Raw genomic sequence first — 19048 nt, 5'->3', positions numbered from 1 at the left:
TGAAGAAGACCTATCAGATGATCTGAGCCCAGAAGGGTTACACCTGTGGAACTTGAGCTTTGTTGAAGTCAGATAAATTTGTCTCAAACTCTTTGTTATCTCTTGGCTTTTGTGTTCTGTCACTCTGGCTCTGCACAGACAGAAAATAATCATGCAAGATCTTGTGTTTGGAAAACCTGAAATCATGACGTGATTAATGAGTCTTGCTTTGTTAGAGGATGAAAATGTTATGTAGGGCAAATTCCCGAGTTGTTCCGTATTTCCTAAAAGAAGTAGAAATCTTTTCTTATTTTGGGGGTAGTCATGTGCGTAGTGGGTAGAGAAAATTCCACACATACTGGATAATTGAGAAGAGAATCTGAAAATAAGAAGATGAATGGTTTTTAAAATTTGTTGTTGTTGATTTAATGCCTAGTTTTCAACTTGACAGTGGAATCTGCAATTCCATAAAGGAACTGAAGTGAAAGAGTAAAAAGTTTTCTGGGGAAACTAAATAGAAACAATTTTCCAGTGAAAATTGTAAACCTGTCTTGTATACTTTACATTTTATAATATATGACTTATTTAAAAAAATTTTTTCCTGGTTCATCCTTCAAGTTTTTCTTGGTCATTTTCCCCACTTACTCTGATAAATATGAAAGTAGCTAAGTGAAGTGAAGTTGCTTAGTCGTGTCCGACTCTTTGCAAATCCATGAACTGTATAGCCTACCAGGCTCCTCAGTCCATGGAATTTTCCAGACGAGAATACTGGAGTGGGTTCATAATCACCAAATCATAATGAGACAGCATTTGCAAAAGAATTTTGAAATCTTGAAGACTAGCAGGTGTTCTGTTCAGTTTGGTCGAGGAGTAGAAAGAAGAGACAAAAGATGACAGAAAGTTGGATTTACGTGTTGTCACTTGAAAATGCGAGAGAAACTTTGAAGGTGAGAATATTGGAGTGAATTTCTTGTTTTCACACTTGGAGAAATTACATGGAATATTCTTTGTTTTGTTGTTGTTTAGTTGCTCGGTCGTGTCCGACTCTTTGCCCCCCATAGACCGTAGCCCACCAGGCTCCTCTGTCCATGGGATTCTCCAGGCAGTAATACTGGAGTGGGTCGCCACTTCCTTCTCCAGGGGATCTTCCCGACCCAGGGATCGAACCTGGGTCTCCTGTGTTGCAGGGGGATTTTCTTTGTTTAAGGGCTCCAAAATAAGATCACAGGCAAGAGAGGTAAAAGGTAACTGGATTTGCCCAAACTGCTTTCAGTGCTTTGAAAACGTGTTCTGTTGATTCTGTCCCTCTTTTCATTTCTGTGCCATCCTTGGCTTTCTCCCCTCCCCTTGCTAGACTCTAATTTAATAGAGGTTCACAAGGATGTTTTGTTGGTGAACCCTAGCAACTTTTATGCCTAGCTTGGCTCCGTGCAGGTTTTATGTTTCTAAAAACTCTTTGAGGAAATAAAATAGGAATCTTTTTTTTAAAGAATTACTTTTTAAAAAGAGAGATCATCCTTGATGTGTTAAAATGAGAAGTTTGATATACTTCCAGTATAAAGTATACTGTTTATATACAGAAAATAACATGAACAAAAAAGTCAATTTTTTTTTTTAAGTGATGACAGTAAATAATCACCACTCCAATTGCAAGGATCCTTGGCATGTGAGATTGAGGGAACAGTTAGCTAAATTAGTAGAAATTTACTTCTGGCTCCCCTTGTCTCTGTTTTTATCCGAGTGTACTTTTGGAAACGATGGCCTGCAAAAGGAGAGCCCAGTTGTGACTCTGTTTTGGTTGTTTTTGCAGCTTACTGTCCTTTTATTTCAGTTGTCAAATTATGTAATAACTAGGCAGGAAAGTGTGGAGGAAACACTATGTCTTGTCCCTTTAACCCTAAAAGCAGACTGTGTTAGGATGTTATCTTTCTGAGAGTGGGAAGGGAGTATAAGGAATGGAGGAGCCTGAACTCAGTGACTAGCATAGGCAAGAAATCCATGTTTCATTATCAAGAATCTAAAATTATTAGATAGGCTTGAAAGTTCACGGTTATATGGGAAAATAGAGTAATCAACAGTTTTTCTCTGTTTAGTCAGGGAGAGATGAGCATGTATGTGGGTTCTAGGTGGTATCTTTCCTGATTTTGCTGCTGACTCCATTTTCTTTTAAAATCAAATGCTTTGTTGGTATATTTCTGTTTCAGTTGATGTGTCTCCCTCATTCTGCTGGTGGCTGTTGATGAGACCTTGAAGGAAGACTTGAGTTTTTTGCCCCTCTTTGCCCTAGCTCTGGTGATGTGTTTTCCTTGTATGTTCAGCCCTTCCTCTCAATTTCTGATGTAGCCTCCCTGGCTCAGGCTGCCTGCACTATGGAAATTACCTCCTGGGTCTTCCTCCCTTTCTGTCGCTCTGCCTATCTCCATTTCAGTTCATTGGTTTGAGGTTACAAGATTAATACTCCTAGTGTTCTTGCCTGGAGAATCCCAGGGACGGGGGAGCCTGGTGGGCTGCCGTCTATGGGGTCACACAGAGTCAGACACGACTAAAGCGTCGTAGCAGCAGCAAAACCCTATTTTGGTCTACAAAAGTTCCTCCCTCTTAAGCTTCAGAAACCATAATTGATCTCTACTGTTCACCATCCAGGTATGTGGGGAGCTGCTTTAGCTTCGACTTAGGCTCTGAAATCATCAAGATGACCTCACTGATGCTAATAAACAACGATATCCTTTCCTCTGCTTGGAGGGGGTGGGATATGGGGAGAGAGGGGTAGGTACTGTGTTTACAAAACTTGACTGATGGAAGAGGTGCCATTGTCTTCTCTGTTGGCACTAATAAGAAAGATGTATAGGGACTTCCTTGGTAGTCCAGTGGTTAAGACTTCATCTTGCAGTATAAGGGATGCAGGTTCGATCCCTGGTCAGGGAACTAGGATCCTACATGCCTCTCATCCAGGAAAAGTGAAACATAAAACAGGAGCAATATTGTAACAAACCCACTGAAGACTTTTTTAAAAAAAGAAAGAAGTGTGGTAGTGACATGCATCTTGGAGATATATTGAGGAGATCTCTGAGGTCCACTGGAAGGTCTCAGTCTCCTTGCTGAAGGCCTGTAAGATGCGTGTAAACTCTTCATGCTTCTTGACAGCTTGGCACCTGTCATCTTCTCCAAGCTTGTTTCCCATTAACTACTCACAAGAGACTCCTTTGGTAGGCAAAATGTTTTTTTTGTTTTGTGAATACCAGCATTCTTCTGTACCATTGATGATGATGCCCAGAGATCCTTTTTCCTTTAAAAACCATCATTTTTCCAGTATTCCCCCTGCTCCAGGCCTTTATCTGGCATCACCAGTACCACATACATTATCTGAACTTCTGCAATTTAATACCCATTGGTTTCTAATAACCTTTGTTCATTCAATAAAAATATATTGAGGGCACATTACATATCAAGTAATGTGATGGCAGTTCAACTGAAAAAGACAATTTCCTTGTCCTTAACAGTTTACATTTTAATGAGAGGAAAAAAAATGTACCACCAAGTAAGAGCATGTAGGATTGAGAAGAGCCAGATAATCTAATTTGGAGTAGGTAGAGGATGGCCAGGGAAGGTTTTCTCTAGGTAATCAATTTTCAGAACGAAAATCTCCTGAAGTTGTATGGAGGTACATTTTGATACTTGTTTTTAATATTTAAAGCTTTTTATTCCTTGGATCCTTATTTAAATATTTTATTTATTTACTTTTTGTCCCCTTGTTCTTAAATGTTAACTTTTGTGAACTTTTGTGTCCGCGAATGGATGTGGCGACCAACTGGTTGTTGTCTTCTTTAAAATAGCTCTCCAAAAAAAAAAAGGTAGCTCTCCGAATGTTAATCCAGTGTTCTCTAAACAAAATAAACCTAATTTCCTCATAGGTGCCACAGCTGTATTACTATTTGGAATTTTTATACTGTTGAATCATAAAGAACTCATGGATAGGCTAATCCAAAAAATCAAATTACTGGGGTTTTGTTAAAACCAGCTTCTGATTCATTGGGGTGGGGTGGGACTGCAGTTTTATTTTTCTAAAAAGCTTCCTGGTGATGCTGAAGTTGCTAATAGACTGAATATGTTTTGAGGAGCAGGGTTTCAGAGGATGTGAAGAGATTAAGAACGAAGATAAAAAGCAAGTTGAAGGTATATTTCCTTCTGCTTATAGGGATGAATGTCTCTCATCTCAATCACCTAATTACCCAGCTGGGTTGGGCTCCTATCCCTGCACCAAGAGACAAGTGAATATTGCCAGTGATTTGACTGCTCTGCTGTCCACCCCACCCACCACCCCAGGGGTGAATCTTCTCTGTGCCAGGGGGAGCTGTGATAAGATATGCACCCACCTTACTGAGGCTGTGATATTACTCCCTGAGGCCCTCTGCCCCTGAGTAATAGGAAACTGTAACTTTGGCAGGAGGGAGTGTTCTTTTGGCGTTCTGCCTCCATCCAACTGGTGTGTATAACAGTTGGGCTTCAGGAATGGGTTCTGAGGCAAGTCTGTATCCTACAATGTGTAATCAGGAACTGGCAGAAAATTTAACTTTTAAGATTCCCGTTAGAAAATCTCATGACTTGTTAGGAATCTTGGCGGTTGAGTGACCTGCCCATGACCTGAAAAGGAACCTGCCACAGGACATGGAACTGTCGCCTTATTCTGCCTGAGTGTCTTCCCTGGTGATTTTCTATGGATCTTTTCCTGACTCTTCTGTTCTGCAGATATTCTTACAGACTACAAACAGGAAAGCCGTTACTACAGTCCTTTTCTTCCTGAGTCTTCGCAACTAAAGCTAGAATTACTTCTGTTGCCTTCCTTGGGAGCTTTCCTATGGAATTCCCCTCATAGATTGGATTGCCACAGTGTCTTTTAGATTCAAGAATTCTGTCTCAGTACAGAGTGAGAAATGTTGTTGATGTCAGGCTGGTGAGGAGGAGCTGATAAATGGCCTTGTACAAGGGTTTTCAAACTCTAGCCTGTATCCCTTCGGGGCCCTTCATCTCTATAGAGCTTCTGATTCAGCAGGTCTGGAGCAAGCTGGGGATTCTGTGCCCATCCTCAGATGTGGTTACATGAAAGGCAGCAATGATGAGCAGAGAGGTGGGTGCATGTTCACAACAGCACGTGGATTGTGCATCGTGGTCACCATCATTACCTCCCAGTACTTACAGATTTGTTCATTGCTTTTTTAAAAAATGAACCTCTGAGACCTAAGGAAGCAACACCTCTTCTAATGTTGAAACATTAACGTGATCAGTAACCCAGGCCACCTCTTATGAAGCTTCTTGGTTTGTGTTTGTAGAGACCTGATTATCCAGAGTAAGGGTATATTAAAGCATAGAATAGGGGCATCTGGGAAACTTGCTCCTTACCCACCTTCTTGTCACAGAAGTACATGTTAGGTTTGGTCTGTTTTTTTTGTTTTTAAGATTTATCCAGCTGTATTTATTTTTTTGGCTGCACCAGGTCTTTGTTGCTGCGGACTTTCTCTAGTTGCGGAGAACAGGAGCTACTTTCTAGTTGCGGTGCACCAGCTTCTCACTGAGGTGGCTTTTCTTCTTGTGGAGCACAGGCTCCAGGTTGTGTGGGCTTTGGTAGTTGTGGCTCATGGGCTCAGTAGGTACGGCTTACAGGCTTGGTTGCCCCTTGGCATGTGGAATCTTCCCAGACCAGGTATGGAGCCCATGTCCCCTGCATTAGCAGGTGGATTCCTAACCACTGGACCAGCAGGAAAGCCCCATTGGGTGTTGTTTTTGTTTTTTTATACAATTTTTAAAGATCACTTTCCATTTACATTTATTACAAAATATTGGCCATATTTCCCATGTTGTAATACATTTGAGTCTGTCCTACACCCAATGTATTGTACCTTCCCCCTGCCACTAGTAACCACTAGTTTGTTCTCTGTATCTGTGAGTCTGCCTTTTTTATGTTATATTCGCTGGTTTGTTGTAAAACAAACAAACAAACATGTTTTTCAAGGTGATCCATTTTAAATCCAAGATGAATTTGGGTTTTTGACAACTGAGATGGGGAAAGGGAAGGGAGAGTTTGGTTGATCTGACTCTTTGCATCCCTCCAGATCCCTTAGATGTGCTTTGCTTACCTCTCACAATTAGTGTGTGTGTGTTTGTGTGTGTGTGTTAGTCACTCAGCCATGTCTGACTCTTGTAACTCCTTGTAGCCCACCAGGCTCCTCTGTCCATGGAATTCTCAAACCCTGTGTCTTCTGCATTGGCAGGCAGATTCTTTACCATTGAGTCACTAGGGAAGCCCTCACAGTTTGTTTTTGGTAGGATTTCTTGTTCTCAAGGGTGTCTAAGGCGATATTCTCTATTAAAGCAGTTCTGGAGCATCCCAGGAGGGACACAGTGATCTGGACCTTGGTCTTCGTGACCTTCCTTCAGATGAAGAGGAAGTCAGCAACAGTTCAGATGAAGATGATGTCAGCTCTGCTTCTAGTAAAGGGGAGCCTGATCTGCTGGACGATAAACAGGTATGTTGTTGGTATTTACAAGTTTCTACTTTTGTGTTTTTTGGCCTCTCAGGACACTCAGAAGTAATATTGATTATCATGATAGGCATAAAATCCTTCCTTAGTTTTCAAAACCTTATAAAACATCTTTCTAGTTATTTAATTCTTGCTATATGTGCCTGAGATGTTTTCATATTTCAAAGAACATGTCATTTAGAGATTATTTAGTAATTTTCGAGAAACTGTTTTTGGTAATGTCCTTTGATTTTCTTTTGATAATAAAAACCCTTCTTAGGATTGCTTCCTGTACTGCCAGTGATTCTACTTGAAAGAAAGGAATTAGATGCATTTCATCCTCAATCAGGTCTTTTTAGGGATAGAATAAAGATTGCTGTCAGTAGTACCTCAAGATGTGCTTTGAAATAATCTACTATGTGTGTATTTTCTGTATACATGAAGCAGGATTGTCCATGTACTGGTAATTATTTAAGATGTATCACAGATACATGGGAATTCATGACACTGTTTCTCTAGTTTGATATGCATATGTTTCATTTTAAATCATAATTCTTTGAATAAAGAAATAGTTGCAGTGGAAAAAAAAATAGTGTTATCAGCAATATCCCCAGAATGTGTTGAAATGTTACAGGAAGGTGGAATTTGAAAGGATTCACATAGCAAACTTATCAAGCCCTAGAGAGAATCCATGTCACTTAACTCCCATGTCATAATTTATCAGACCATTGTGCTTCCTCTTTACTATAGTTTTGCTTTGTTTAAATTAACTTTCAGCTTTAAGTGATTGGCACATGTTTTGTAATTGTCTAGATTTGAATTCCAGTGCCACCACCTATGATCTCAATAGCCTTGGGCAAATTATTTAACCTCTTTGAGCTAAAGAACTCAGTGTTATGAAGAAAAATTAGTACTTATTTCATAGAATTGTGTCAACTAAATTAGTTGTTACATGTAAAGTCTTGGAATACTGTCCAGAACGTGATAAGAATGCAATGACTCTGATATTTATTATTCACAAGACTTCGTTTCTATAAAATATTGGATCGTGGAGTTGGGCAGAACCACTAATTTCTTTTGAGGTGATAAAAACATTCTAAACTTAGCTTGTGGTGATGGTTGCACATCCCTGCACATTTTAAAAAGCCATTTAGTTATATATTTTAAAAAGACAAAAATATATTTATGAAATGTGAATTATATCTCAGAAAAGTTGTTAAAGAAAGATAAAAATCCTGGTAAAGGGAAAATAATTGTGCTAAGAGAAAGGTTAGTACAGAGGAGGAGGGCACAGCAACCCACTCCAGGATTCTTGCCTGGAGAATCCCATGGACAGAGGAGCCTGGCAGACCACAGCCCATGGGGTCACACAGAGTCAGACACGACTGAGCGACTGCGCACAGCACATGCATAGCATATAGTCCATATACATCAGCCAAGGGTGGACCACAAATGTGGCTGTAGCCAGCCAGTAACTCAAGGAGAAAAGGTGATAGTTTCCAAAAGAAGTCTTCGGTGTAGAAGCATAGGAGTAGACCTTCTTTGATAACTTCTTTGATTTTACATTTCTCAGTTTATTCAGCGGGACAGTAATGTTTCGAGTCTCAAGCAGGCTAATAGTTGCCAAAACACTTTGGAAATCTTCGTGACTCAAAGAAATGTCTGCACATTAAACACGTGTAATGTACGTCTGTGCTTCTGTTTGTAGTAGATTGTATTAGTTTCGTAGGGAAGTTGTTACAGAGTACCACAAACTGAGAGTCTTGAAAACAGAAATTAACATTTAATAATTAACTGATTATTTAACAGTTCTGGAGGTCAGAATTCCAAAATCAGGGTGTTGGCAAGGCCGAGCTCTCTCTGAAAGCTCTAAGGTAGAGTCTTTCCTTACCTCTTCCTGTGATCTGCCGGCCATCCCTAGGGTCCCTTGGCTTATAGCTACAGCGCTTCAGTCCTGCCCCCGTCAGCACATGGGGTGCTCCCTGTGTGTGTGTGTGTCTGTGTCCCCTCTTCTTATAAGGAAACGAGTCTTACTAGATCAAGAGCATACCATAGTCCAAAATGACCTCATTTTTAACTTACTACATCTGAAACAAGAAAGAAAGAAAGAAAGTGAAGTCGCTCAGTCGTGCCTGACTCTTTGCGACCCCATGGATAGTAGCCTGCACCAAGCTCCTCCATCCATGGGATTTTCAAGGCAAGAGTACTGGAATGGGTTGCCATTTCCTTCTCCAGGGAATCTTCCCAACCCAGGGATCAAACCCAGGTCTCTTGCATTGTAGACAGACGCTTTACCGTCTGAGCCATCTGAAGCAAGCCTATTTCCAAATCAGGTCACATTCTGAGGTCCTGGGGATTAAGACTTGAACATTAATTTTGGAGGGACTTTTTTCAAGCTATAGCAAATACCACATTCCATGGACGTATAATGGGCACATCATGAATATGTGTCTGCTGCCGCTGCGAAGTCACCTCAGTCGTGTCCGACTCTGTGTGACCCCATAGACGGCAGCCCACCAGGCTCCCCTGTCCCTGGGATTCTCCAGGCAAGAACACTGGAGTGGGTTGCCATTTCCTTCTCCAATGCATGAAAGTGAAAAGTGAAAGTGAAGTCGCTCAGTCATGTCTGACTCTGAGCGATCCCATGGACTGCAGCCTACCAAGCTCCTCCATCCATGGGATTTTCCAGGCAAGAATACTGGAGTGGGGTGCCATTGCCTTCTCCGGAATATGTGTCTAGATGCCAATAACATTCCCTCACCAAAGTGCCAGACTCAGTAGAAGGAAAGAAGAAAGAATGAGGGCCACTGCGCCCTTATCTTTAACTTGTGAAGGAACAACAAACTGATGTTCAAAAAGTTATTCCTGGAAAGCTAAAAGTGCCACCATAAAAGCAAGAAAACTTCCCTCTGCCACATCTGTGTATCTGTGCCTATCTATGTGCAGGTTCTTATACTTAATCTTCAAAATCATCCTGGAATATAGATTTGACAGCTGTCCTGTTTTTCTCTTCTTCACATGAAGAAAGGGACTTTTTAAAAACAGGTTAAATAACTTGCCTTGGAACCTTTGGAACTGAGGTTTTTAGCCAAAATCTGTCACTGCTAATAACTTGGTTTGAGCCACAGAATCTGAATGATGTTGATGGAATGTGTTTGGGATGGAGGAATGGCCATGCAAATTTTTTCTTTTCCAATTTTTTAGTTTTATATTTTGTGGTCTTTATTTTCAGTACTTAATAAATGATTGTTTAAGAATGAGATATGTTATTCATTCTGCTTCGTTATGGTTAGAATATTCGCCACTGTTCACCCCTCCTAAATATTGACTTCTCTGCCTCCCTCCCCCACATTTTTTTTTGTCTGTGTAACAGCTCATATGATACATACCATGAAGAGAGAGGTGAAAACCTAAGGACTTTTTTCTTTTAGTTCATCATGGTGTCACCTCATTTGTGAGATTATTTAATGATATGGAGATGTTTCTTGGGCGACCTGGTTGTTCAGGTTTTATTTTTTTATTTTTAACTTGACAATATTGTATTGGTTTTGGCATACATCATCAACATGAATCCATCACGAGTGTACACATTTTCCCTATCCTGAACCCCCCTCCCTCCCCATACCATCCCTCTGGGTCATCCCAGTGCACCAGCCCCGAGCATCCTGTATCATGCATCAAACCCGGACTGGCGTTTCGTTTCACATATGATAGTATACATGTTTCAGTGCCATTCTCCCAAATCATCCCACCCTCTCCCTCTCCCACAGAGTCCATAATACTTCTATACATCTGTGTCTCTTTTGCTGTCTCACATACAGGGTTATTGTTACCATCTTTCTAAATTCCACATATATTATTTTTAGTAGAACTCAAGTGCTATAGCAGAGATCTTTTACGAATTCTGTTTTAAAGTAATGGATAAATTTCACTGGATTTTACTTGTGAACAAATATGAAAAGAAGAGAACACAGTTAAGAATTCACAAAGCTGGGCTGTTATCAGGAGATCAGAACATAAAACTAAATTTCAGATCAAAGGTTCTGTTTGGAATTTGTTTGAATTATTTTATGACCTTAACAAAGTAATCTCATTTGTGACTCTTGTTTCAACTTCCATGACTGTGTACTTGGGGACATGCAGTTATCTAACAGGCAGCCTCCTTTGAAATGTGATGTAGTTTAAGTGAGGACTTACATTAACAGAGAAATTAAGACACCAAATAAGGCCTCTCTCTTGAGGTTTTACAGTGGGATGTACTTTCCCATCATAGTTGGACTTGGGTCAGAATCATTGTTCTTACAAGTTGGAGTTAATATAGAGCTTTTTATTTTGTTTTTTTGATTATCTTTGGCTTTCTCTCTACTTTGAAAATGATTGTAATCCTCTGAATCATTTTCCAGTAGTTTCTGTCCTTCTTTAGCTCTGCCATCTTCCTAGTTTAAAAGGTAAAGTAGAAAACAGAATATACAGACTCCTAGAAGTTCAGAATTGCAGCAGCAGACCTTTAATCATCTAGTCCAACATTCTGTTCTTTTATATGACGAAATAGCTGTAATGAGCCTTTTGTTTGTTAGTTTGAATTTACATTTTCCTGTTACTCAAAAGTAGTGCTGTCTGGTCTTAGATTCTGAGAAGATGGTAGCCACCCTTGTACACTTGCTCATTCATGCATCTTAAGTGGAGAGTGAACCAGGTACTCTCCTTGGTGCATAAGGGGGCAAGGGTGAATAAGATCACAGGCTAGAGAGGATTTAGACGTGTCAGCAAATAAACACAACCCACTGGGTTACGTTGTGTAAACTTTACACCAGTAAGAGAATAATCTTGTCATCCAAATGACATCCCCAAGGATGGTAGGGAGAGACTATAAAGGCAGCCTTTGTCAAGGAGAAAACTGAGTGCCTGCCACTTTAAAAGATGGGTTGGAATATAATGAGCAGAAATCTTTGGGGGAGGTGGAGCTGGCAAGGAGGGAAGTCGAAGCAAGACAGACATGTAAGGGCAGAGCACACTTGGAGTTTCAAGGTGGTTCCAGTTTGGCTGGAGTCGAGAGTACACACTGTGGAGGAGTAGGAATGAGACTAGTGAAGATAACTAGACCCTCATTGTGGAGTGCCTAATACACGTAGAAAAGAAAGTTCCGTGATAGGGGGCTGCTAATGTGCTTCCGCCTGAGAGCAGATGGGATTATATTCGGAGTTAAGAACCTCGTAGTCTAGTGGCAGCGCAGAGAATGGTTGCAGTGGGGTAAATCTAGAGCAAGGGAGCCACTGAGATTACTGCAGTAGTGTAGACCGGAAATAAGGAGGCAGGATGAAAGGAGAGGAAAAGATTAGTAAGATACTCAGAAGTACAGATCAGGGCTCAGTGATTCAGTTGTGATCATAGAGAGTGGAGAAGAAAGTCGAGTCCAGGTTTCTGGCTTTGATCAGTGGATATGTATAGTATCTGGCATGTGAGTATTTTATGTCTGTTTAAGGAGTGACTGAAGGTCATCAAAGTTTTTATTCTTTGTCAATCTTTTCCTGATTATGATCGTACCGCTGCCTGGTTATGATCCTTCTCTCCTTCAAGATATCAGCACATTTCACAGTTGTCCTTGTATATGAAAAGTCAAAGTGTTAGTCACTCAGTCCTGTTGGACTCTTCAACCCCATGGACTGTGGCCCACCTGGTTCCTTTATCCATGGAATTCTCCAGGCAAGAATACAGGAGTGGGTTGCCATTTCCTACTCTTTGGGATCTTCTTGACCCAGGGATCAAACCCATGTCTCTTGCATGGCGGGCAGATTTTTAACCATCTGAGCCACGAGGCAAGTCCATGTCCTTATGTATAGTTATTTGTATGTGTGGTTTGCTCCCTTGTTCACTTCTTGAAGCCTGGAGCTATTTCTTATTTATGTTCAATCCCTTCTAACATCTACTTTCATGCCCCATTTCAGAAGTCCAAAATCAGAATTTCCAAGATAGTTACCTAGGAATCTGAAAATTAATAAGAGTTGCCTCGTGGTTTTATTTATTTTTAATTAATTTATTTTAATTGTAGGCTAATTACTTTACAGTATTATAGTGGTTTTTGCCATACATTAACATAAATCAGCCATGGGTGTACATGTGTTCCCCATCCTGAACCCCCCTCCCCCTCTCTCCCCATCCCATCTCTCAGGGTCATCCCAGTGCACCAGCCCTGAGCACGCTGTCTCATGCATTGCCTGGTGGTTTTAATGATCAGAAGTGTTTTCAGCTACAGAGCAATGAATTAACTGATGGTGAAGCTGTTTTCTCCTACTAACCATGCTATCAGATGAGGGATCAGTTCAGTTCAGTTGCTCAGTTGTGTCCAACTCTTTGTGACCCCATGGACTGCAGCACGCCAGGCTTCCCTGTCCATCACCAACTCCAGGAGCTTGCTCAAACTCATGTCGATTGAGTCGGTGATGCCATCCAACCATCTCATCCTCTGTTGTCCCTTTCTCCTCCTGCCTTCAATCTTTCCCATCAGGGTCTTTTCTAGTGAGTCAATTCTTCACATCAGGTGGCCAAAGTATTGGAGCTTCAGCTTCAGCATCAGTCCTTCCAATGAATATTTGGGACTGATTTCCTGGTCCAACTCTGGCATCCATACATGACTACTGGAAAAACCATAGCTTTGACTAGATGGACCTTTGTCAGTAATGTCTCTGCTTTTTAATATGCTATCTACGCTTGTCATAGCTTTTCTTCCCAGGAGCAAGCGTCTTTTAATGTCATAGTTGTAGTCACCATCTGCAGTGATTTCAGATAGTGAATTACTAACTTTAGATTTTTAAATGATGGAGTAAAAATGGTACGTTCTTCCTCTTGGGAATGACTTCAGAATAACAAAGAGGATGAGGATAAGAAATATAAACTCTGCCTTCAGTGATAGGAGGCAGCTGCAACCTCAAATTACAATGAAAGTGTTAGTCACTCAGTCATGTCTTACTGTTTGAGAGACCCCATGGACTGTAGCCCGCCAGGCTCCTCTATCCATGGGATTCTCCAGTCAAGAATACTGGAGTGGGTTGCTATGCCCTCCTCCAGGGGATCTTCCCAACCCAGGGATCGAACCCATATCTCTTATGTCTCCTGCACTGACAGGCGGATTCTTTACCACTGAGCTACCAGGGAAGCCCAAACAACAGAAATTTATTGTCTCAGTTCTAGAGGGGAAATGTCCAGGATTAGTGTATCAGCAGAGCTGAGTACTGTGAGGAAGCAATCTACTCCAGGAAGAGCATATTTCCAAAAGGTATTTTCAGTGAGTTGAGAAAGCCTATGGCTGTGATGTGTGGGGTTATAGACCACGGAAGAGCACTTTCCATTCTGCACTTAAGGTGTCTGACTTAAAATGGCTTTACTGAAGGTGAAGTACTTATACAGGCCTACTAAATAGTTACCAACTAAAATTACTTGCATGCACCCCAAGAACACACGTTCATGTGGTGTCTATTTTCCCTGCAGAATGTAACTTCAGTTTTGTGCCACTAACAGTGTGCCCCACTGGCGCTCTGGGGTTCCTCAGGGTACTCCATGAATCCGGCATTGATATCAGTGAGGATTACTGATTGCTCTTAGCTTCTCCTGTATCATGGTTTAATAACCACATCTTATTCTTCATGTTTGCCATTTGAGACATTATATAGTATGAAATGTGTTCTATTTGAAACCTGTAAGTATCAGAGCTTGAATGTACATCTGAATAACTCCAAGCTGATCTTCCTTATCCTTTTATGAGTTCATGCTTTCTTAATGCACTCTTATCCACAGGGTGAAGATACTGGAATGAAACGTAAAGTCCATCATATTGCCAAAGAGATCATGAGCTCAGAAAAAGTGTAGGTATCCAGTTTCCAATTCAGAAGACTATTTGTTTCCTCATTGGTTCGTTTAAAACATGTCTCTCATTGCTGTTTTTTACAGGTTTGTGGATGTGTTAAAACTTTTGCATATTGTAAGTATCTGCTAATATTTTCTTGAAGTCTGACTATCCTCTTTTACGTCTTTCCCTGTCCTTCAATATGTTCAGTGTCATTAAATTAACATGTATATACACGTATGTGCTTTCTAATACACGGTTATATTAGTAAATTCACACATTTATGTGAAGACAGAAATTTTCTAAAGTGCATTAATCTCATGTCTGTGTAGTGTGCCAGATGATTTCTGAAAAATAGAGCCTTTATGTCTGTATCTCCAAATCTTTAAACCTTTTATCCTCATAATAAAGAGTTATTAAAAGGATAATATTTCTTCTTGGCCATTTGCAGAAGGTCTCTGCTTCAGTAGAATTTTGCACAGCAATGGATAAAGAATGTTGGTGTTCAAAACTGTTCTATATGAACAATCTCCTAGAAAGACACTTAAAATAGATATTTTAAAAGCAAACATTTTTAAAGTTCTGTTTTCAATTTTTGTAATTGTAAACTTGAACAAACCTGTTGGGAAACAGTTAATGTGTCTGGCTGTGTAGTCATTTTTCTCATGCACTCCTGCAAGTTTCCACAAGTTTCATTACTTATTGGCAATTAAAGTGCCTTTGATGTTACTTTGTTTTAGTTATATTTTAGCAGGATATTAAGATTTAGAAAAGTAAAGTTTGAAATAGAGAAAACAATTTAAAAGACATGGAAGTGAATTAAGTTACCATCCAAGTTTACTTAGATGGTAATTATTAACTGAGTTACTGAGGAGTGGTAGGTTTACAAAATATATACCCGTTCATGTCTCTGAAAAGAATATCATTTTCTGTTTTCTTTTATATAAACATGAAAAGAGGGTTACACTTAAAGGTGGGTAACATTTACCAAACAATCCCCTGTGCTCTGTAGTTGGTCCAGTGGGCACATGGAGACCTAATTCCTGTGTGAAAAGTCTCTAGCTTTGGAAGATTTTTCTTAAAAATTTCTTAACATTGCTAATTTGTTTTTCCCATGAATTGTTTTTCATGTAACTCTTGACTATATTGGTAGGTTCTCTTTTAAAATTTATATATATAGCAATATCTTAGCTGTTGAATCAGAGAAGGCAATGGCATCCCACTCCAGTACTCTCGCCTGGAAAATCCCATGGACGGAGGAGCCTGGTGGGCTGCAGTCCATGGGGTTGCTAAGAGTCAGATACAACTGAGCGACTTCACTTTCACTTTTCACTTTCATGCATTGGAGAAGGAAATGGCAACCCACTCCAGTGTTCTTGCCTGGAGAATCCCAAGGATGGGGTAGCCTGGTGGGCTGCCGTCTCTGCGGTCACACAGAGTCGGACACAACTGAAGCGACTTAGCAGCAGCAGAGCTGTTGAATGACAACAATACTGTCATTTAAAAAAGTAATGATAAGCTTGATAAGTAAGTGACTTTTGAAAATAAACTGTCTATCATTGGCTGCTATGCCCCAACTGTCTCTACTGAGTAAGGAATTGTAGTGGGAGAGGTGGAAGACAATGCTGAATCGCTGTTTTCTGGAAAACTTAGAATTTATCTCCAGGATGAGCACATTGTATCTATTTGATATATTTTCTGATAGACATGTTTAAATAGACACAGGACCTCCTCAAGGAAATTTGAAGCATCTGCAAGTGAATGAGGAAAACTGGTAGAGGCAAAAATTGCTGTTTAACTTCACTGTGCTATTCAAACCTTGCATGGAACATATGTTCAGGATGCCTGTAGTCTAATATACTGCTTCTCACACTGCCTTGGTGAGCAAATGAATGTTTAAATTGCACATCTATGGTGGACCAAAACTTTTGTAAAATGCAATACAAATTCATGACTTGTCAAATGGATAGAAAAGTTTCTAATCCCTTATTCTTACTTTTTTTGACTAATGTCTTTGTATACCTATAGCAATTTGTAGACCACACTTGGAGAAGCATTAGCTAAGTAGATTCTGTTTCTTACTAGGTATGTGAATTTTAGAAAACAGTTTGGGGAATTCCATGGCTGTCTAGCAGTTAGAACTCTGAGCTTTCACTGCTGAGGGTCCAGGTTCCACACCTGGTCAGGGAACTCAGGGTCTCACAAGCTGGGGTGTGGCTGGGAAAAAAAAAAATCCATCTCTCAGGTCATGAGGAATCAGTGAAATAAAGTATGTGAAAAAACTTAATATTATAAAGTATACGATAGGATCTCAAATTGCTGTTCTGTTTTCTTCTTCTCATTCTTCCCATGTAGAGCATCAGTGAATGAAGTATCCATTTTAATATTACCAGGCAGTAGACTTTTCACGATTCTGATGCTTTCACATGCCTTTTCCTCTACTCCTGAACTAAAGTTTCATTCTCATGAAGGAAGTTCTGATTCCAGTAGGTAGAGAAGCACTTAAACGCATTGAAATGAAGTGAAGTGAAAGTCACTCAGTCATGTCCAACTTTTTGTGACCCCGTGAGCTATACAGTCCATGGAATTCTCCAGGCCAGAATACTGGAGTGGGTAGCCTTTCCCTTCTCCAGGGGATCTTCCCAACCCAGGGATTGAACCTAGGTCTCCTGCATTGGAGGTGGATTCTTTACCAGCTGAGCCACAAGGCAAGCCCAATAAAAGCATTACCAGAGTGTTTGATTTAAAAAAAAAAAAAAATGTATCCTCATTCTTACCTCTGTATTTTTGGAACAAAACAAAAGCACCATGAGAATAGACAGTTAGACCAAAATGTTTCCTTTATCATCTCAGATCTGATAGATGGCCTCAGCTTCTTCCCCAGTGATGTGAGAGTGAATCATCCATAACTCACCTTGATTTGTACATCTTCAAAACTGCCTGAGCTTTTAATGTAGGAGTGAGAATAGATCATCTGCCAGCCTTATGTTAACATCCTGTCTGGTATGTGCAAAGGGTAACTCAGCAGAGCCCAACATTAGTGGGTGACTTAACAGCCAGGCATTAAGACAAATTCTGAACCATTGCTAAGAGGGCTTCGTCACCAGGATAATGTGGGTAAAGCCAAAAGCATCTCTTGTTTCAATCCAGCACTCCAATCATGCTATTAAGGCTCATGTTTACTCTCCTACCACAAAGGTAGCTCATGGATAGTCGTAATCCTGAGTGCTGCTGCTATCTGATTTCATCTAAAGGAATTAACTACTGTGTTAATGATCGAATATGACTGCTTTAAAATATCTAACAGGCTTTAGATAACCCAGTGGGTACTTTTGGAAATCAACCCACTATATTAGTGGCTTGGGAGGAGCTATTATTTCAGTTATATATGATTTCCCATTAATAGTTTCCCATATTCAAGACTCTAGATTAGCATTAATAGATCTTTCTCTGAAACAGAAATGTTCAATATCTGCACTGTCTAGTATAGTAGACACACTCAAAATTTTAATGTATCCCTGTAGTTCACCAATACTTTATATATCACTTTAATATATCACTGTAGCTCACTATCATTTCTTTGTTTCAAATTTGATGAACTAGGTGATATAGCTCATAAAAGTGATTGTAAATCTAAACTAATGAATTTTATCGTATTACATTGGAAAGAATTAGACTGGGGTAGAGATCATGTGATTTAAAGTATACTCAAAATTCTGAGAATCGGTGTACTTAGTTGAAGGCTTTGATTCTTCTGATGCTTGCGAGAAAAAATTGGGCCTGCAGAGGCAGTAGCAAGACTTTAAAAGTAATGTTTTAAAAAAAATAAAATAAAATAAAAGTAATGTTTTATATGGTCCTTACTCTGCATTATCTACCATGAGCGCTTAGACTTTGACCTGGATTTAAAAAAGTGGTCCAATATACACATTGTCTCTAAGTCAATACACTATTGAGTCCAAAGAAAAAAGAGATTCTCTTTTCAAAATAGTAGTGGCATCCATATAGCTGCCAAAGCCAGAAAACTAGGATTTGTTCTTCATTTCTCCCTCTCACCTCTCTTGCCAAACTGTCAGCAACCCTGCTGATTTTATTTCCTCTTTACTGCCACTATCCTAGTCCAGCATATTATCTCTTACTCAAAATAGCATCAGCCTTTTAACTGGGCTTCCTATTTCCACTCTTACCCTCCTTCAGTCTGTCCCTTAAAATATTTTTTCATGTGAAGTATTAAGGGTGATTTTCTTAAAATACGTATTAGGTCATGTCACTCTCCTGCTTTAAGCTGTTTACGTGATTCCCATTGCGTTAAGAATAAAAACCGTTACTTAGCAAGCCCAAGTCCTGTAAATAGGATGATAATCTGCCCTAGTCCACTTTTGACCATCTTGGTTATTGTCTTGGCATAATATTATTAATGGGCTTCTCGGGTGACTCAGTGGTAAAGAATTGCCTGCCAATGAAGGAAACGTAGGTTTAATTGCTGGGTCAGGAAGATCCCTTGGAGAAGGGAATGGCAACCCACTCCAGTATTCTTGCCTGGGAAATCCCATGGGCAGAGGACCCTGGCGGACTACAGTCCATGGGGTTGGAAAAGAGTCAGACATGACTTAGTGACTAAACAGCAGCAACAAATATTATTAATAGAGCTTCCTTCTACTGTCAGAAATGATCTAATTTGGATAGTAAGTTATGGTTCCCTGTGCCTGTAAGG

At 40.1% G+C, this 19048-nt stretch overlaps 1 protein-coding gene across 2 annotated transcripts in view; it reads left to right on the top strand.

Moving 5' to 3' along the window:
• The window catches only part of FGD6 (FYVE, RhoGEF and PH domain containing 6), a 107782-nt gene that overhangs the window by 37400 nt on the left and 51334 nt on the right, over positions 1-19048 (top strand). Inside the window, exons 3-5 of one of the 2 annotated variants that reach the window (XM_005679831.3) lie at positions 6347-6500; positions 14286-14353; positions 14439-14469. In XM_005679831.3, coding sequence (XP_005679888.2) covers positions 6347-6500; positions 14286-14353; positions 14439-14469 — 253 coding nt within the window. The remainder of the gene's footprint in view (positions 1-6346; positions 6501-14285; positions 14354-14438; positions 14470-19048) is intronic. The other variant, XM_005679832.3, reaches the window with a different exon arrangement.

This window comes from Capra hircus, chromosome 5, assembly GCF_001704415.2.
Source record: "Capra hircus breed San Clemente chromosome 5, ASM170441v1, whole genome shotgun sequence".
Classification (NCBI taxonomy): domain Eukaryota; kingdom Metazoa; phylum Chordata; class Mammalia; order Artiodactyla; family Bovidae; genus Capra; species Capra hircus.
The sequence above is the reverse complement of the archived record's forward strand: the minus strand, read 5'-3'. Positions and strand labels throughout refer to the sequence as shown.